The sequence below is a fragment of the Stegostoma tigrinum genome, chromosome 14 (genome assembly GCF_030684315.1).
Source record: "Stegostoma tigrinum isolate sSteTig4 chromosome 14, sSteTig4.hap1, whole genome shotgun sequence".
NCBI lineage: Eukaryota > Metazoa > Chordata > Chondrichthyes > Orectolobiformes > Stegostomatidae > Stegostoma > Stegostoma tigrinum.
In genome coordinates, this window is record NC_081367.1 from 4,441,006 (window position 1) to 4,462,380 (window position 21,375).

Genomic DNA, 21,375 nt, shown 5'->3' on the forward strand with positions numbered 1-21,375 from the left:
ACTATTTGCATGCCAAACAGCATAAGCAGCAAGTCATAGCTAAGTGATCCCAAAACCAACAGATCAGACCTAAGCTCTGTAGTCCTGGCACATCCAGTCATGAATGTTGGTGGACAATTAAACAACTCACAGGAGGTGGAGGAGGCTCCACAAATATCCCCATCCTCAAAGATGGGAGAGACCAGCACATCAGCGCAAACGATCAGACTGAAGTTTTGGCAGCAATCTTCAGCCAGTTGTGCTGAGCTGGGTGATCCATCTCAGCTTCCTCCAATGGGCCCCAGCATCGCAGATACCAATCTGCAGCCAATTTGACTCATTCTGCGTCACATCAAGAAAAGGCTGAAGACATTGGATAGTGCAAACGCCTTGGGTCATGATGACAATCCAACAATAGTACTGAAGAGAGATAATGGGAACTGCAGATGCTGGAGAATCCAAGATAACAAAGTGTGAAGCTGGATGGACACAGCAGGCCAAGCAGCATCTCAGGAGCACAAAAGCTGACGTTTCAGGCCTAGACCCTTCATCAGCACTGAAGACTTCTGTTCCAGAACTTACGGCTCCCCTAGCCATGCTGTTCCAGCACAGTTAAAACCCTAGCATCTAACCAACAAGACGGATAAATGCCCAAGAATGACCTGTACAGAAAAGGCAGCAGAAATCCAACCCGGCCAATTACCGCCCCATCAGTCACCTCTCGATCATCAGCAATGTGATGGAAGGTGTCAGTAACAGTGCTTTCAAGCAGCACCATTATCATTGCTGGCCATTCATCTCAGCTCTAGGATGTGTCGGCAGGAATTTCTCAGCATAGTATCCTGGCCCTAAATATTCTCAGCTGATTCTTAGTTGACCCTCTCTCCATCATAAGATCAGAAGTGGGGGATGTTTGTTGATGATTGCACAATGTGCAGCACCATTTGCAACTCATCAGATACTGAACTAGTCCAGGTTCCAATGCAACAAGATTGAGGTTTTGGCTGAAAGGTGACAAGTAATGTTCATGACACACAAATGCCAGGCAATAACCATCTCCAATAACAGACAATCAAACCATTACTCCTTGACTTTCATAGTCTTACTATCACTGAATCCCCCACAATCAACATTTCGAGAGTTATCATTAACCAGAAACAGAACTGGATTCACCACATAAACACAGTGGCTACATGAACAGAAATGTATCTGCCATGTGCCCATTGCCCTTTCCTTGCTAGCTAGTAGTGGTTGTGAGTTTGGAAGATGCTACCTAAGAATCTTTTGGGCGGCACGGTGGCTCAGTGGTTAGCACTGCAGCCTCACAGCACCAGGGACCCGGTTTCGATTCCAGCCTCGGGCAACTGTACATTCTCGCCATGTCTGCTTGGGTTTCCTCCGGGTGCTCTGGTTTCCTCCCACAGTCCAAAGATGTGCAGGCTAGGTGGATTGGCCATGCTAAATTGCCCATAGTGTTCGGGGATGTGTGGGTTACAGGGGTATGGGTCTGAGTGGGATGCTCCAAGGGGTGGTGTGGACCTGTTGGGCCAAATGGCCTGTTGCCGCACTGTAGGGAATCTAATCTTTGGTGACTTTCTGCTGTGCATCTTATTGATCATACACACTGCTGTGACTGAGCATCGGTGGTGTAACGAGTGGACGTTTGTGGAGTTGGTGCAAGTGGGGGGTATTCGTTGTACTCCTCACTTGTACCTTGTCAATGGTGAACAGGCTTTTGGGAGTCAGAAGGTGAGTTACTCACTACAGCGTTCCTAGCCTCTGATTTGCACTTGCAACCACTATTTTTATGCAGTCAGTTTCCAGTGAATGGAGAGTGCCAGGATATTGAAAATGAGGGATTCAGTGATGGGGCAATGCCTTTGAAAATCAAGGAGCAATGGTTAGATTCTATATTATTGGTTTTAGCCTGGCATTTGTGTGGAATGAATGTTACTTACCATTTTTGAACCTGAATTTTGTCCAGGTCTTGCTGAACTTGAACAAGGACTGCTTTAGAATATGAAGAGTTATGAATGGTGTTGAACATTGTCCTATCGGTGAAAATTCCCATTTCTGACCTTATGATAGAATCATTGAGATCTACAGCACAGAAAAAGGCCCTTCACCTTATCGAGTCTGCGCCAGTCAAAAACAACCACCTCACTATTCTAATCTTACTTTCCACCCCTTGGCCTATAGACTTGTATGACCATATTACAGTAAAATGTAAGAGCACAGCTAGGCCTTTCAGCTCATTGAGCCTGCTCCACCATTCGATCATGGCTGATATGTTTCTCACCTTCATTCTCCTGTCTTCTCCCTGTAACCTTTGCTCCAATTAAGAAGCCATATGTCTATGCCTTAAATACACTCAATGACTTGGCTTCCACAGCCATCTGCGATAATGAGTTCCATAGATTAACCACCCTTTGACTGAAGAAATCCCTCCTTTTCTCAGTTCTAAAGTATTGTTGTGTTACTCTGAGGCTGTGTCATCAGGTCTTGGTCTCACCTACTAGTGGAAACATCTTCTCCATGTCCACTCTATCCAGATTTCTCAGTGCCCTGTATGTTTCAATCAGATGCCCCCTCACCTTTCCAAATTCTATTGAATGCAGACTCAGAGCTCTCAGCTGCTCCTCATACAACAAACACTTCATCCCCAGAATCATTCTCGTAAACCTCCGTCAGGCCCCTTCCAACACCAGCACATCCTTCCTTAAATACGGGGCCCAAAACTGCTCACAATATTCCAAATGCAGTCTGACCAAAGCCTTTTATCACCTCAGCAGTGCATATCTGCTCTTGTAATCAAGCCCTCTTGAAATGAATGCTGACATTGCATTTGCATTTCCAGCTGCCAAATGAACTTGTATGTTAACCTTAAGAGAATCCTGAACCAGGGCTCCCAATTCCCTTAGTGCTTCAGATTTCTGAAGCCTTTCTCCATTCAGAAAATAGTCTGTGTCTCTCTTCATCCTACCGAAGTGCACAGCCTCACACTTCCCCACACTGTATTCTTTGCCCACTCTCTTAGCCTGCCCAGATCTCTCTGCAGCCTCCCCACTTCCTCAACACTACCTGTCCCTCCAGCTGTCTTTGTGACACCTGCAAAACTAGCATCAATGCTCTCAGTTCCTTCGTCCAGATCATTAATGTATAAGTGAATAGTTGTAGGCCCAACACTGGCCCCTACAGAACTCTATGAGACACCTTCTGCCATCCTGAAAAAGACACCTTCGTCACCACTCTCTGCATTCTGCCAGTCAGCCAATCCTCTCTCCATGCCAGTACCTTGCCCCTAACATCAAGCAGTGGTTTTACCTAATTAACAGCCTCCTATGCAGCACCTTGTCAATGGCCTTTTGATAATCCAAAGAGATCACATCCACTGCCTCTCCTCAGTCTAACTTGCTCATTACCTCCTCAAAGAATTCTAACAGATTTGTCAGGTATGACCTCCCCTTAACAATGCAGTGCTGACTCAGCCTTATTTTGCCACGTACCTTGAAGTGCTCCGAAATCTCATTCTTAATAATGGATTCTCAAATCTTACAAACAACTGAGGTCAAGCTAACTGGTCTGTTGGTTACTATCTTCCACCTACCTCCCATCCTAAACAGGGGTGTTACATTAGCCATTTTCCAGTCCTCTGGAATAGGCCTTGTCCTCCAGTCAGCCCTGAAAGATCACCCCAATACCTTCATAATCTCTTCAGTTATCTCCTTCGAAACTCTGGGGTATAGTCTATCCACACTGGGTGATCTATCCATCTTCAAATCTTTTGGCTTCCCCAGCACTTTCTCTTTAGTGATGGTCACTATATTTACTTCTGCCCTCTGATTCTTTTGAAGTTCTGGTAAACTACTGATGTCTTCCACTGTAAAAACTAATGCAAACTACCTATTGAGTTCCTTCACTATTTCTCTGTTCTTCGTTCTTTGTTACTACTTCCCTAGCCTCATTTTCCAGTGGTCCATTGTCTACTCTTGCCTCTCTTTTACTTAACTATTAAAAAAAACTCTTGCAATCTTCTCTTATATTACCAGCAAGCTAACTCTTATATTTCATCCTCTCCCCACTTATTCCTTTTTCAGTTATTGTCTGCTGGTTTTAAAGGCTACCCAAAGCATTGGCTTCCCAGTAATCTTCACTGCATTGTATGCTTTTTCCCTTTTTTTTAATCTGTCCCTGACTTCCTTTGTCAGCTATGGTTGCCTCATCCTCCCCTCCATTTATTTCTTCTTCCTTGGGATGAATTTCTGCTGTGCCTCCCAAATTACCCCCAGAAGCTCCTGCCATTGCTACCTCACCACCTTCCCTATTGGGTTCCCCTTCCAACTAACTCTGATGAGCTCCTTCCTTGTGTTATTGTAATTACCTGACTCAATTAAAACACCATTATAGTTGATTCCAGCACCTCCCTCTCAAACTGCAGGGTGAATTCTATCATGTCATGGTCACAGCCCCCTTGGGGCTCCTTCACCTTCAGTTCCCTCATCAACTCTGTGTCACTATGCATCACCAAACCCAGAATTTCCTCATCCCCAGTGATCTCCACTACAAGCTTCTCCAAAAATAATCTTGCAGACATTCCATGAATTCCTTTTCTTGTAATTAACTACAAATCGGATTTTCTAAATCCACCAACTTATTGAAGTCTCCATGTTTATTGTAATTGTGCCTTTCTCACATGCCTTTTCTATCTCCTGATTCATTTTCTCCCCCACATCCTGACTACTGCCGGGAGGCCTGAACACAATTCCTATGAGGGAGCTCTTTTCCTTTACATTCCTCAACTCCACCCACACAGAGTTCTCTGCCTTCTGAACGTAGATTATTTTGTGCTATTGATTTAATTTGATCTCTTACAAATAAGATGCACCCACCTCCATCTGCTATCTGCCTGTCCTTTCACTAGATATTTAGGTTCCAGCCCTGATCCCCTTGCAGCCAAGTCTCTGTGATTCCCATATTACACCAATCCACCCCAATATTCAGTTCAATGCCCTCTCTGCAGACCTACTTATGTGATTCACCAGGACTCTGGTCCCAGCATGATTCCATCCCATTGGAACAGATCCCCCCTTCCGCAGTACTGGTGCCAATCTCCCATGAATTCAAACCTGTTTCTCCCACACCAATTTGTGAGCTATGCATTTTCCTCTGTAATCTTGTTGACTGTGCCAATTAACTCGTGGCTCAGGTCCCAAGCCAGAGCTTATTACCTTTTGGCCCTGTTTTCTAATTGAGCTCCGAGATGCTCATATTCCTCAGCAGAACCTCTTTTGTCTTTCTACCCATATTGTTGATACCTACGTGGACCTTCCCACATCAAGTTCCCCTGCAGCCCACTTGAGACGTCGCAAACCCAGGCACTAGGTAGGCAAGATAACAAAGTATGGAGCTGGATGAGCACAGTAGGCTAAGCAGCATCGTAGGAGTACAAAAGCTGACGTTATGGGCCTAGACCCTTCATTAGAAAAGGGGGATGGGGAGAAGATTCTGAAATAAATAGGGAGAGGGGGGAGGCGGACTGAAGATGGATAGAGGAGAAGATAGGTGGAGAGGAGAGTATGAGTGGGGAGGTATTAAGGGGATAGGTCAGTCCGGGGAGGACAGACAGTCAAGAGGGCGGGATGAGGTTAGTAAGTAGGAAATGGAGGTGCGGCTTGAGGTGGGAGGAGGGGATAGGTGAGAGGAAGAACAGGCTAAGCAGGCTGGGACGCACTGGGCTGCTTTTGGGATGCAGTGGGGGAGGGGAAATTTTGAAGCTTATGAAATCCACATTGACACCATTGAGCTGCAGGGTTCCCAAGGGGAATATGAGCTGCTGTTCCTGCAACCTTCGGGTGGTATCATTATGGCACTGCAGGAGGCCGATGATGGACATGCCATCTGAGGAATGGGAAGGGGAGTTGAAATGGTTCTCAGCTGGGAGGTGCAGTTGTTTATTGCGAACTCTGCGTAGGTGGTCTGCAAAGCGGTCCCCAAGCCTCCGCTTGGTTTCCCCAAGGCACACCATGTACAGCAGATGCACTATACCACATTGGCGGATGTGCAGGTGAACATCGGCTTGAAGTGGAAAGTGATCTTGGGGCCTGGGATGGGGGTGAGGGAGGAGGTGTGGGGACAAGTGTAGCACTTCCTGCGATTGCAGGGGAAGGTGCTGGGTGTGGTGGGTTTGGAGGGGAGTGTGGAGCGGACAAGGGAGTCACGGAGAGAGTGGTCTCTCTGGAAGACAGACAAGGGTGGGATGGGAAAAATGTCTTTGGTGTTGGGGTCGGATTGTAGATGGCCGAAGTGTCGGAGGATGATGCGTTGCGAGGGCGGGGTGTGAGGTGTGAGGTGCGGGAAATGCGGGAGACACGGTCGAGGGCGTTCTCGACCACTGTGGGGGGGAGGTTGCGGCCCTTGAAGAACGAGGACACCTGGGATGTGCGGGAGTGGAATGCCTCATCCTGGGAGCAGATGCGGTGGAAGCAAAGGAATTGGGAATAGGGGATGGAATTTTTGCAGGAAGGTGGGTGGGAGGAGGTGTATTCCAGGTAGCCTTGGGAGTTGGTGGGCTTGAAATGGACATCAGTTTGTAGGTGGTTGCCTGAGAGGGAGACAGAAAGGTCCAGGAAGGTAAGGGATGTGTTGGAGATGGTCCAGGTGAACTTGAGGTTGGGGTGGAAGGTGTTGGTGAAATGGATGAACTGTTCGAGCTTCTCTTGTGAGCATGAGGAGGCGCCGATACAGTCATCAATGTAACGGAGGGAGAGGTGGGGTTTGGGGCCTGTGTAGGTGCGAAAGAGGGATTGTTCCACATAACCTACAAAGAGGCAGGCATAGCTTGGGCCCATGCGGATACCTATGGCCACCCCCTTAGTCTGTAGGAAGTGGGAGGAATCGAAAGAGAAGTTGTTGAGGGCATGGACGAGTTCGGCTAGGTGGATGAGGGTGTTGGTGGAGGGGGACTGGTCGGGTCTGCGGGACAGGAAGAAGGGGAGGGCCTTAAGGCCATCTGCATGGGGAATGCAGGCATATAGGGACTGGACGCCCATGGTGAAAATAAGGTGTTGGAGACCGGGGAATTGGAAGTTCTGGAGGAAATGGAGGGTGTGGGTGGTGTCATGGACGTAGGTAGGGGTTTCTGGGCCAAGGTTGATAAAATGGAGTCCAGATATCTCTGATCACTAAGTAGGCAACACAGCTTTCACAACTCTCAATTCTGGCCACAGATTACAACTACGTTCTTCTATTCTCCCCCCTCTTGAAGGGTTCCCTGGACAATGCTATGATCAGCTTTCTCATCCTCCCTCCAGCCCCCACTTTCATCCACACAAGGGGAAAGAATCTCCAACCTGTTCAACAAGCTCAAAGGCTGAGGGTCCTTCCGTACTACCTCCCAGAACCCTCTACCTGCGTCGGTCATAGTCACACCCTCTTGTCCCTGACCACTGACTGAGTTTGAGGTGGTTACTCTAAAGGGTGTGGCTGCATCCTGGAACACAAGCCCCAGGTAACTCATCTCCTCCCTGCTCCTGTTAAAGTGTTCAAAGTACAGACTCCAACCGAGCTGGAGTTCCTCAAACAGCCAGCACTTCCTACAGATATGGTCACTCTGAACCACAGTAGGGTCCACCAGCTCCCACATCATGCAGGTACAACACATTGCGCGGCCCGGCATCTCTATTTTGGATTACTTAATTTGAGTTTTAAAAATTTGCACAAGTTCTTTGGTTTGTAGCCTGTAAATGAATCCCCTATTTACTTTTAATCTTAATGTAACCCAGAAGAGTCAAATTAGTATTTTTCACCAACAAATGATTTTCATGTTTACCTGTGATATTACACTTATGTGCTGTATCCATGACCCTGGGCTTCAATGAGTCCTTTACAAACTGTGAGGCAAAAAAAACAAGAAAAATCACCTCTTCCCCTTGGCACCGAATTCCCATGCTGCCACCAAATTCCCTGAACTATACTCTCACTCTGACTGTGCCTCACCTTGGATCTGATCTCTCCTTCCTGACTGTGTGAATCTGAATAGAGGAAAGGTCATTGATGAAGCAATTGGAGATGGTTGGGGCTAAGACACGACCTTGAGGAACACTGCAGAGATACCCTAGAGCTGAGATAATTGGCCTCTAACAACCACACCTGTCTTCCATTCGGTATCAGGAAAAAGGTAGCTGTGAGTCTGTCAGGAGGGGGAAACGGAATCGGCAGACAGTGCGAGGATCCCCTGTGGACATTCCCCTCAATAATAAGCATACCGTTTTGGATATTACTGGGAGTAAACAACCAACAAAGGAAGGCCATAGCGGACTGGTCTCTGGCACTGAGCCTGGCTCTGTGGCTCAGAATGGAAGAGGGGAGAATAGGAGAGCAATAGTGACAGGAGATTCAACAGTTAGGGGAACAGACAGAAGATTCTGTGGTACTGAGCGAGATTCCCAGATGGTATGTTACCTCAAGGGTGCCAGAGTCAGGAAAGTCTCAGATCGTGTCTACAGGATTTTTAAGGGGACAGTAAGCAGCCAGAAGTTGTGGTACACATCAGTACCAATGACATAGCTGGGAAAAGGGATGATGTCCTGAAAGGTGATTATAGGGAGTTAGGATGGAAGCTTAAAGCCAGGAAGAGTAAAGTAGTAATCTCAGGATTACTACCGCTGCCACGGGCTAGTGAAGCCAGGAATAGAGAGTGAGTGCAGCTGAACACATGGCTACAGAGCTGGTGTTGGAGGGAAGGTTTCAGGTTTGTAGAGCATTGGGATACTTTCTGGGGAAGGTGGGAACTGTACAGGAAGGAGGTGTAGCGCCTGAAATGGAGGAGCATCAATATCCTGGATGGGAGGTTTGCTAGAGCAGTTTGGGAGGATTTAAACTAGTTTGGCAGGGGGATGGGAACCACAGCTACAGATCAGAGGATGGGGTAGCCGGTGTACAGGCAGATACAGCTTGCAGGCAGTCTGTAAGGAAGGATAAACAGTTGATAGGGCAAAGAGGTGGTCAGTGTGATGGGTTGAGGTGTGTCTCCTTCAATGCAAGAAGTGTCAGGAATAAGGGTGAAGAGCTTAGAGCATGGATCAATACTTGGGCCAAAGATGTTGTGGCCATTATGGAGACTTGGATAACACAGGGGCAGGAAAAGTTGTTGGATGTTCCAGCGTATAGGTGGTTCAAAAGAAATAGGGATGGAGGTAAAAGAAGTCGGGGGGGGGGGGTGTTGGCATTGCTTATCAGCGATGGTATAACAGCTGCAGAAAGGTACATCATGGAGGAGGGTTTGTCCAGTGGGTCAGTGTGGGTGGAAAGGACAATCACTTTGTTGGGAGGTTTCGATAGGCCCCAATAGCCACAGAGACACTGAGGAACAAATTGAGAGGCAGATTCTGGAAAGGTGCAGAAGTAATAGAGTTGTTGTTATGGGCCACTTCAACTTCCCTAATGTAGACTGGAACCTCCTAAGTGCAAATAGTTTGGATGGGGCAGATTTTATCAAGTGTGTCCAGCAAGGATCTCTGACTCAATATGTAGATAGGCCGACTGGAGGTAGGGGCGTTGCATGTTGGATTTGGTGCTTGGCAACGAACCAGGTCAGGTGTCAGATCTCTCGGTGGTAGATCCAATTAGGGATAGTGGAGGGAACTTGTGTCTAGAGTCAGTGGAGGTAGGGAAGGTCCTTAACAAATACATTGCTTCAGTTTTCACCAGTGAGAGGGACCTTGACATTTGTGAAGACAGCATGAAACTGGCTGATATGCTCGAGCAAGTTATTGTTGGAAGGAGGATCTGCTAGAATTTTTGAAAAAAGTGAGGATAGATAAGTCCGCTGGGCTAGATGGGCTATACGCAAGGTTACTACAGAAAGTGAGGGAAGAGATTGCTGCCCCTTTGGCAATGATCTTTGCGTCCTCACTATCCACTGGAGTAGTGCCAGAAGATTGGAGATTGGCAAATGTCATTCCCTTGTTCAGGAAAGAGAATAGGGATAATCCTGGAAATTATAGACCAGTCAGTCTTACTTCTGTGGTAGGAAAATTATTGGAGAAGATTCTGAGAAATAGTATTTATGATTATTTGGAAAATCACAGTTTGATTAGAAATAGTCAGCATGGCTTTGTGGAAACAGGCCCTTCAGCCTAACAAGTCCATGCTGCCCCTTGAAACATCCCACCCAGACCCATCCCCCTATAACTCACGCACCCCTGAACACTATGGGCAATTTAACATGGCTGATCCACCTAGTCTGCACATCTTTGGACTGTGGGAGGAAACCCACGCAGAAATGGGGAGAATGTGCAAACTCCACACAGACAGTCGCCTGAGGCTGGAATTGAACCCATCCCTAGTACTGTGAGGCTGCAGTGCTAACCAATGAGCCACCGTGCCACCCCAAATCTTTATTTTTCAGTAGCACAGGTATGTTTAAAGGTCGTTCTTGAGCTGTGATGTTTTGTAATAACTCAGGAGGCCAAATAGGATATGAACTTTGTTTATTTTCAAACACCATAAAAGGGCCACTGCTTGTGGATCTGCTTTATAAAGGTCTCATGTGCTGCGTTCAAGCTGGGCATTCCCTGCCAACAAACAAGCCAAGGTTACCAAGGGAAAATTGCCCAGGTGTGTTCTGTACATAAAAGCAGGAGATATCCAACCCAGCCAATTACTGTCTTATCAGTCTACCCCCAGTCATCTGTAACGTGATGGATGGTGCCATCAACATGCTATCAAACAGCAGCTGCTCAGCAATAACCTGCTCAGTGACACCCAGTTTAGGTTCCGCCAGGGCCAATCAGCTCCTAATCTCATTGCAGCCTTGGTTCAAAAATGGATAAAAGAGCTGAATTCCAGAAGTGAGGTGAGAGTGATCGCACTTGATATCAAGGCTGCATTTGACCGAGTGTGGCATCAAGGACCCCTAGCAAAACTGGAACCAATGGGTATCTGGGGGAAGTTCTCTGGTAGTAAGAATCATACCTAGCGCATAGGAAGATGGTCATGGTTGTTGGAGTTCAGTCATCACACTTCCAAGACATCTCTGCAGGAGTTCCCCAGGGTAGTGTTGTACACCCAACCATCTTCAGCTGCTTCATCAATGACCTTCCCTCCATCCTAAAGTCAGAAATGGGGATAGTCACCAATGATTGCATAATGTTCAGCACCATTTGCAACTCCTCAGACACTGAAGTAGCCCACACTCAATTACAATAAGATCTGAACAATATCCAGGCTTAGGCTGACAAAAGACAAGTGATATTCACACCACACAAATGCCTGGCAATGACTATGTCCAGTAAGAGACAACCTAACCATCACCCCTTGATATTTAATATTACCATAACTGAATGCCCCACTATCAACATCCTGGGGGCCACCTTTGACCAAAAACACATCTCGAATTGCCACATAAACACAATGGTTACAAAAACAGGCCAGGGGCTAGGAATACTGCAGCAATTACTCATCTCCTGACTCCTCAAAGCCTGTCCACCATCTACAAGGGACAAGCCAGGAACGTGTTAGAATATTCCCCACTTGCCTGAATGAGTTCAGCTCCAAAAACACACAAGAAGCTTGACACCATCCAGGAAAAAAGCAGTGTGCTTGGTTGGCACCACATCTATTGACATCCATTCGCTTCAACACCAACACTCAGTAACTGCAAATGCATACTACCTGCAAGATGCACTGCTGAAACTCACCAAAGATCCTTTGACAACACATTCCAAAGTGACGAACACTTCCATCTAGAAGCACAATGGCAGCCAATACATTGGAACCGCACCATCAGTAGGCTTTCCTCCAAGCCAATCATCATCTTGACTTGGAAATATATCACCAGTGTCGGAGTCAAATCCTGTATTTCCCTCCCTAAGGACATTGTGCGTCTACCTGTAGCAGATGGATTGCAGTGGTTCAAGAAGGCAGCTCACCCCACCTTCTCAAGGGCAATAAATCCTGGCCCAGTCAGAAACACCCAGGGCCAACTAACTCTGCAGGAGGATTAACTTGTGATTCCCCATTGGCCTTTTAGAGGTTATCATAGTCTCACAGTACGATAATCCACACAATAACATGTCAGGCCATGGTCACGTACAAACTAATGCTGAAGTTTGCTTTTAACAATTTTTAATGGAAGGGTAAAGTATAAACATACCTGCAGGAGATGGTTCCCTCTTTGAGAGAGAGTTAGATAGTCAGTTTCTCATTATATCTTCCTGATTCGCCTCTCTGTTGGAAATTTCCATTATTCTTCCAATTGTAAATGTCCAGGAATTGTGTCCATACAGACACTAAATGTACATCCACAATCATCTTTTGGATCCATTTCCAATTTTTAAAAAAACAATTAAAAGTTCAGCTCATCTGTATGTGATGTGTGATTATATTCTATGGTCATGGCACCTTCATTATCTTCAGCTCTAGGAAAGGCAGAGATGAAGGGTTTTCCGGGTTATCATCACTGAATGGTATCGTTGGCTGGAGCAGAAATGCTCGGCCATCCATCCCAGTGCCCATTACGTTACATTTGCCCTGAATTTGTATGCGAATGCATCATTTCAAGAAGCAGCTGGGAATTGTGTGATATCTCCCAATCCTCAACATGCAATGCATCCAAGATATCACGGGTACTATTTTTTCCGGGTTACACTAGTTTAGAGTCTTCCCCCATGACTAACAGAGTCAGGCAGTTGGAACAGTGAGATTCTCCACCATTGCTGATTTCCCCCAGGTATCACAATTTGGCCAGCATTTCTTGCCTGTTCCTGGTTGTTCTTGAGAAGGGTATGGTGAGCTGCCTTCTTGAACAATTGCAGTCCACCTGTTGTAGATTGACCCACAATCTCCTTAGGGAGGGAATTCTGGGATTTTGACCCAACAGCAGCTAAGGAACAGCGACATATTTCCAAGTCACTTACTTTAGATGCAATAACTCTAGAATGCTATTAAACATTCAAGATGCATTGTAAATGATACTTCTTTTTCTAGAATACTTCCTTTTCTAGTTCATCTCCATGCTACTTCTCCTAGATTCTCAAATGACTTGAGTCAAGGTCACATATAACATCACAGATTATTACAGTTAGGCATCAATGAGATTTGGTCTAACTCACCTCATTACAATTGCTTGGCAGTGTACAATGTAAACTTTGCTAAAAATGGTCAAAACATCTAAGCTTTTTTTGTTCGATCATGCAGTTGTTAGGATGGACACTCACGAAACCAGACTTAGTAATAATCCTCAATTTGTAAAGCATGAGAAGAGGATGCTGATAGTCTGAGCAATCATGGCATGGATATGAGTCCCACTGTGACAGATGGTAAAATCTGAATTCAATAACAATCTGGAAGTAGGAGTCTAATGAGAAGCACAAAACTGTGGGAGCAGCACAGTGGCTCAGTGGTTAGCCCTGCTACCTCACAGTGCCAGGGACCCAGGTTCAATCCCACCCTCAGGCAGCCAGTCTGTATGGTGTTTGCACATTCTCCTTGTGTCTGCATGGGTTTCCTCTGGGTGCGCTGGTTTCCTCCCACAGTCCAAAGATGTACAGGTTAGGTAGATTGGCCATGCTAAATTGCCCATAGTGCTCAGGGATAGTGTAGATTAGGTGGGTTGCAGGGGGAATGGGTCTGGGTAGGATGCTCTGAGGTTCAGTGTTGGGCTGAAGGGCCTGTTTGCACACAGTAGGGATTCTACGATCTATGAAATGTCAGAAGAGCCCCACTCAGTTCACTCATATCATTCAGGGAAGAAAACTGCCATCCTTACCTGATCTGGTTTGCATGTGACTCCAGACCCACAGTTAGGAAAGGCAGTAAATGCTGGCCTGCTCAACAAGACCCTCTCCCAATGAATGAATAAATCCTCATGGCATGTAAGAATGGGCAGTAAATTTTGGATTAGCACGTGAACCCCTCATCCCATGAATGTATAAAAAAATGTACTGACCTTGTCATGCAAAACACTGGCTGTTAGTTGTCTCTTGACATTTTATGAGCAGTGAAATGGAAATATTAGTTATGGTTTTTACAACCATGCTCTTGTGTTAGAAATTGCCTGAAGGTGTTGCACGTCAGGGAACGTTATAATTTCAACTACCTGGTTGAGACATGAGGAGTCTTGGGGAGTGGACATAGAAACATAGAAATTAGGAGCGGGAGTGGGCCAATCAGCCCTTTCAGCCTGCTGCATCATTTACTGTTATCGCCAATCATTTAACTCATCACCCTTTTCCTGCTTTCTCTCCATACCCTTTTCTCCATCTAGCCCCAAGAACTACATCTAACTCAATATGTGAACTACTAATAACCAACATCTGAGTCACTGCAAGTGTGTGTTACTTGCCCACCTACCCCAGGTTGTCAGACATCCAGGTGGGTTCAGTCGTCAGATGTGTCAAAGACCCAAGAGGCCACTAATGTGAGGGAGGTAAAAAAGGAGAATCTGAAACACAATGGATTCGTGAAGACTGTATAGAAAAAAAGCATTTATGATCTCAAAACATCGCAAGGTATGTGCATTGGAACTGCAATTGCTGTTGTAATGTAGAAAATGCAAGTCATTTTGTACACATTAAGATCCCACAAATGATCAGTTTGATGAATTAACAGATCATTTGTTTGTTTTTGATTGAGAGATAAACATTGGTCGAGGTAACATGGAGAACTTTCCTGCCATTCACCTCCCTTGGCAACTTTCTCTTTAACTTGAGGGGCAGACGACGCCTTGGATAAACATTTCTTCCAAAACAAGGCATTCCTTCAGTGCCACACTGGGGAGTAAGCCTGCACTATTTACACAAACCTAAGGGGGAGACATTTGAACCCGCAACTGGCAAACCCAGGGGTATACAGCACTACCCACTGAGCCACTATTGACACCAAGTTTCCTCCTTAGTCTGGCAGCCCACTACACTCACTCAAGGTCACAGTTCTGCCCTTAGAATGGATCTACAAATTAATTTGTCCTTTGAAGCTGACGATGTCAACACCACCATGATCCCCCATCCCAATGTCTTTCTGGATAGTGAAATAATAATGTATACACATATCCACTGTTCCCAGACCATCAGAGGAAGAACACTGACAGAATGAAATCTACATCAGCTAACAATCATTTATTTTACCAAACATTTCCATGCTCAGGAGAACAACCCTTCAAAAGCAGCGATGGGAATGTTTAGTCCCATCTCTTAACCTGTTGACTCAATCCAATACTCATGTCCCTACACAATTGGACTGCAGGAGTTCAAGAAAACGACAAGGGATGGGCAATAAATACCGACCCAACACGTGACACCTCCATCTCATGAATCAACATAAGAAAAATGGGGACTAATAAATTCAAACCTTTCCAATCCAATTTATTTTATCAATATCATCAGCAGAGATTTATATTTACAGACATCAACATTGCTGTCATTTAAAAATAAATCATTTTTCATGTGGTAACAGATTAGTCAAAGTATATAAGTTAGGAATCTGAAACTTTTACAACAGTTTAAAAGAAAGAACCTCATTCGCCACATACAAAAATACCTGAGAATATTTTAAACTTAAATAAGCATGTAGAAATATATTTGTCCTTGAAAAAAAATTTTCATAACATAATTGTGTCTTACAAAGAATCTGCCTTTCAGATCCCACTTTCAGTGTCAGGTATAAAATTATTTTCCATACAGGCACCATCACCAACATTAAACCCCACATTCCATAAATTACTGAAACAGTCACAAGCCAGAGATGGAGTGTGTGAAAACAATGATTGTGGGATTCCACCAAGAGATAGGATTTCAGGAAAGTCTCTGAGATCCTAAAGCATGATGATGGAGGATCAAAAACTATCTGTCCCCGATCTGATCAAAGTAACCTTACAGCAGAAAGTAACACCATGTATTATTCAAGAGAAGACTAAGCCCTGGATTCAGAGAAACGGAAGATTAGATTCCCATTTCCCATGCTCCATGATACCTGCAGCTTCTGTGACAGAAACTCATGGTCAGGAATTCTGACAAACAGAGAGACTGAGGTAGAGTTTTCTGAAAAATAAGGGCCGGTGGTTCAAACACTTGTTCTATTTCAGTATGGCCAGAGTCTGACAGTTTTCAGATAACTTTATAATTGCGGTTTCCTGCTAGCTCAGTGTTATGTAATCTCAAAATGTTACCCTCAGTGACACCTGTAAGATCATCAACTTACTCAAGTGTCCTTGTAAAGTGTGCAAATGCTGCAGAGCAGCACTCCTGCAGGAAGGATGGATGACCTCCGGCATGGGCGGCACAGTGGCTCAGTAGTTAGCACTGCTGCCTCACAGTTTCAAGTTTGATTCCAGCCTTAGGCAACTATCTGTGGGTCTGTGCCTGGGTTTCCTCCTGGTGCTCTGGTTTCCTCCCACAGTCCAAAGGTGTGCAGGGTAGGAGGATTGGCCATGCTAAATTGCCCATAGGGATGTGTAGATTAGGTGGGTTATAGGGGGATGGGTCTGGGTGGGACGCTCTGAGGTTCGGCGTGGGCTTGTTGGGCTGAAGGGCCTGTTTCCACACTATAGGGATTCTATGATCTTAACTCAGGCACTCTCAAAGTCAGTCCTTCCTCCATTGGAAACTGTATCCTCACTATGCCCCATGGCCTACCATGCACAACACTACCTTCTATCCTCCTGCATTATTTAATGATCCAGATTGTATCCTTGGTGCTAATGGTAGAATGGAGGATATGTCAGGCCGAGGTTATAGATTGATGTGAAATGTGATTTTGCTATTGCTGATGTCTGACAGTGCCTCATGGTTCCCAGTTTGGAGATGCCAGGTCTATTCAAAATCTGATGCTTTCCCCACTGTGATCATGCCACACAACATAATGGAGGGTATTCTCAAAGTGAAGACAGACTTTGTCTCCATGGACTATGTGCTAGTCCCTCCCCAGTGATGCTGCCATAGATACATGCCTCTGCCACAAGGAAAGTGATGATGATAGGTTCAAGTCAGTTTCTTCCTCTCGTTAGCTCTCTCACTACCTGCTGCTGGCTCAGTCACGCAGTTATGTCTATAAGGACATAACCAACTCAGTCAGTAATGGTGTTGCCAGATCATTGTTGGTGATAAACCTTGAAGTTCCCATCCCTGACCATGTGCCCTTATCACCCTCAGTGCTCACTCTATGTAGTATTCAACATGGAGGAGCACTGATTCATCAGCGGAGTGAGGGAAGCCAGTACGTGGTAATAAGCAGGACATTTCCTTGCTTGTGTCTCACCTGATACCATTCAACTTCATGGAGTCTGCAGTCAATGTTGAGGACCCCCAGGGCAACTCCCTCCCAACTGTATACTATCTGTCAGTGGGATAGTACATACCCTGAGATGCTGATGGTGGTGTCAGGGCCATTGTGTGTCAGGTATGATTCCATGTGCATGACCGTGTCAGCCCGTTGTTCCATAGGTCTGTGAGACAGCTCTCCCACTTTGCACAAGTCCCCAGATGTTAGTAAGAAGGACTTTACAAGTTTGGGGCCATGGTCTGGTTGTTAACAGCGCCTGGGGAAATTTCTGGTGGTCTGTCTGGTTTTGTTCCTTATTTTAGGCTTTGTAGTGGTTTGATACAACGGAGTGATTAGCTTGCTAAGTCGTGTCAGACAAATGGGTATGTAGTCACACTTGGGCCAGACCAACTGGGGTTGGTAGATTTCTCTCCTAAAAGACATTCTTATACCAAATGGGTTTTTGTAGCAATCAACAAATCCAAATTTATCAACTGAAATTACGTTCCGTGGTAGGAAGTTAAACACCTGCCCACACATCATTTGCCTGGACCTCTAAATTACCAGTCCAGATTACCTCTGGCCCATGGTATCTTGGTTATTTTTAGTGCACAATTTCCCAGGATCCTGCACTTAGCATTACAAAAATGGAAATAGACAGAGAATGTTGGAGGAAATCAGCAAGTCTCTCAGTATCTGTGGAGAAAGAAAGAGAGTTGGGTGTGCAATGATTTTCTTCAGAACTCCTTTGCAAGTTTCTCCCCCATTCTCTGTATTTTTTTCAGAAATTACTGCATCTGCAGTTTTTTGCTTTCTTTAAAAATGGGACATGGTTTCCAGGTTTTGTTTCAAATAGGGGGCAGATAGTGGGGTGAGGTAGGAGGAAGATAGAGAGGAAAACTAAAGTCAGGATCCCATTTCTCCCCTTCCTTACTATGATTTACAGACAGTAGGAAGAGCCAGATGAGGATGAGGCCAGCAGCTACCCACCATGATCACTTTGTTACGTTATTTAACTACAAACATGTAAAGCAATATGTAAACTAACAATCACATCACACACTATTTTGGGAGAGTTTTATATGTGCTTGGACAGTATGTGCTGAAGAAATATTCTATTAAAGATTGACTTCCTTTGATTTGGATCTTCTCGCGACTTGATGCAAAACTCCAAACATGTACACCATTCGTCTTTGAGAATTCCTTTTCAATATCATCATTGTTTTTGTTCCACTGATTTTTTTCAAAGTATTTTTTCCAATTACTGAATGGAATTGGGTAAAACCAGGTGTCAGACAAGAACATAATCCCCTTGCAATCTTTGTTGAAGAGGTTTGCGAGATAGTCAGTTTCACACCATTTCTTCACCATCCGGGTCATCAGTCTAGGACCCTGTTGGCCCCAAGCAGCTCCATTGTACTTCTCCACAAAATCCCTTAAGCAACTCTCAACGAAGGAATGCGAGCGGTTAAATCCCAAAGCTGCATTATTAGCAAAGCGTACTGATTCTGCACCGACAAAGTTTCGGAAGTCCAAGGGTTTGATTGAAATGATATCCGTGTCCAGATAGATGCCCCCGTACTTCCACAGCAAGGCAAGCCGACAGCCATCAGCAAGCACATGGAACCAGTACCTTTCCTTGCTGGGATCTACCTGTAAAATAACAGAATAAAGGCTCATCAATTACAAATTTCAATATTTTACATTAGCCTTCCCTCCAAATGTTGTCTCCTCCCTTCATATGATGCTCACTCATCTAGACCAGAGGGGAAAGAACAAAGTTGAGGCAGGAGGAGACGAGTTCAGTGCGGCAGGAGCAGGCAGGGACATTGCTTCCTCCGCTCAGGGTAAGTGCTAGCATCTACTCTCCAATACTTCACACTCACCCTATCTCTGCCAGTGTAGCCACCTCTGAACAGGGCTTCACCATTCTCACTGTTGTCCACACTCACTCACCCTTACCCACCTGAACCACCGACACCACTAGCCCTGTATAGACTCTCTACTCAGTTCACCTCTCCACTTGTACCAACAGTATTAGCTGTGCCAACCACTTCCATCTCCCTTAATACCTGCCTCTCTCTCATTCCAGGAGGAAAACAGCCCTCGATAGAGCAGAAAGAATCCAGATAGGTGGTGGGATGTCTAATATTCAGCTCCTTACCCCATTATTCCTGCCTCTGACTACACCAAGTGACTGATTGACTGTGTCAAAGGCCCGGACTGATATCGAACGATGCCCCTGACTTACTGAGCAGGCCTCTCCGAGAGAAGGTTACTCCTCTTCACTTAGAGCCTGCTGACACACTTCCTGGTTTTGTGTCTGCACTGAATGGCAAGTCAAGGCAAAAGAAACAGGAACCTGGCACCTCAGGCTGAGGGGACACAGTCCGAAAAGGCAAGGCAGGCTGCTGTGATCATCCAGGTAGGCTCAGAATGGCAGAGTTCTATGACAATAAGGAGCCTGGAGATGCAGCCTGGTGCAGTCCATGAGCTGGGTGTGTGTCCCTGAGTACACAGTGTCCTTGCTGCAGCATTACAATGGGAGTTACCAGGACAGCCCAAGGTGCAGTACTGAAGAGCAGAAACGTCATGCAAGTGGATTGGAGATACACCATGAGGGTTCATAGTGACGAGAAGATGTTGTATGCCAACATCTCTGGATATGGAGCTTGTGTGGTCGGTGCCCGTGGATTGTGTCCTGAGATTTTGGAACCTGGTTTTCAACTTGGAGGTGAGAAACTCACCTCATCGCTAAGTAAATGCACAGATCACGGAGCGAGATGCTGCCATCATTGAGTGTCGGCCTCAGCGGGCTTCCCACCTCGTTCTGCCCGAAATCCTTCCATCACCCATGGCATTGAAACGCCTTTAAGTTTCTGCTCTGAACTTAAGAACATAGAGCATAGAACAATACAGCACAGTACAAGCCCTTCTGCCCACAATGTTGTGCCGGCCTGTTATGTTAGAATAAGATCAAGCTACCCTGCATACCCTACATTTTACTTGATTGCAAAACACACCAATAAAGGAAACTAGTGCAGATGTTGAGGATTTGAAATAAAAATAGAAAGTATCGAAGAAGCCTAACGGGTCTGGCAGCAACTGTGGGGTAAGAAACAGAGTTAACATTTCGAGTCAGGTATGGCTTTTCTTTTGAAGAAGAATCATATTGGACTCAAAATGATAACATTTTACTCTCTGCACAGATGGTACACAGACATTCTGTTTATATTTTAATTTAAAACCCACAAGGAATTTCAGTTCAGCATTATCCATTATTGTACATATAGAAACTGGGATTTAGCTTGTCAGCGTAAAGTTTCCTACTTTGATTTTTCAGATTGATGATCAGTAACAGCTTTTACCATCCACAAGTCAAGCAGTTAGCTCCATACAATTCCTTACCTTCTCATACCATCCAGCCAAGGGTGTGTCGTTGAACAATTCTCTAGGATTCAAGGGCAAGATGACCACATTCTTGAATGAAGAAAGCAGAGGGATGGTCTCGTACTCAGGTGCTCTATATGCAGATACATTCCCATTGAATGCTTTCATGAAAAAATAAACTGGTTTGTTTGGGTTTAGTCTCGCTGCTGATTCGATGCCACACATGGCCAATGGTGAAAGGTTTAGTTGACTGGACGTCTGCAGAAACATAATTCCAGGCTGTGTGGATAGGTGTGAGTGTTTCACACTCTGAATGTGGTTAGTTTTTGGTAGTTTCATTCGGTCAGTGACAACTGATGTGTCCGGGTTGTTAGCGAGTATATCTGACAGCTTGCCTAAATTTGATATCATCTTATTCCAAGAGGGGCTTAAAAGCAAGTATACAACAATAGCCGAGGCCAGTGTGAGGAAAAATAGTGAAAATTTTGGAATACCTTTCATAACTGAAGGTGGCTCTGCGATGATCACTGTGAAAAGAAAGAATTGTAAATTGCAAGTGAAACAGCCCAGTTTATACAGTCATACTTGGGAACACTTACAAGCTCAAAAGCAAACCATTTAAGAGCACAGGTAATAGGTCCGAAAGGAGACATTCAGCCAATCTAGGCTGCTACACCTTGTCATACAATTATGGCTGATCTTGGGTTTCAATTCCACTTTCCTTCCCACTCCCCATTTCCCTCAATTCCC

The 21,375-nt window shown here is 45.3% G+C and overlaps 1 protein-coding gene across 1 annotated transcript in view; it reads right to left on the reverse strand.

Moving 5' to 3' along the window:
• Positions 1-15,363: 15,363 nt before the first annotated feature.
• The window catches only part of LOC125457956 (alpha-1,4-N-acetylglucosaminyltransferase-like), a 70,991-nt gene continuing 64,979 nt past the window's right edge, over positions 15,364-21,375 (reverse strand). The window contains exons 5-6 of the mRNA XM_048542778.2: positions 20,644-21,152; positions 15,364-18,888 (exon numbers count right to left, since the gene is read on the reverse strand). Coding sequence (XP_048398735.2) covers positions 18,298-18,888; positions 20,644-21,152 — 1,100 coding nt within the window. The 3' untranslated portion in view covers positions 15,364-18,297. The remainder of the gene's footprint in view (positions 18,889-20,643; positions 21,153-21,375) is intronic.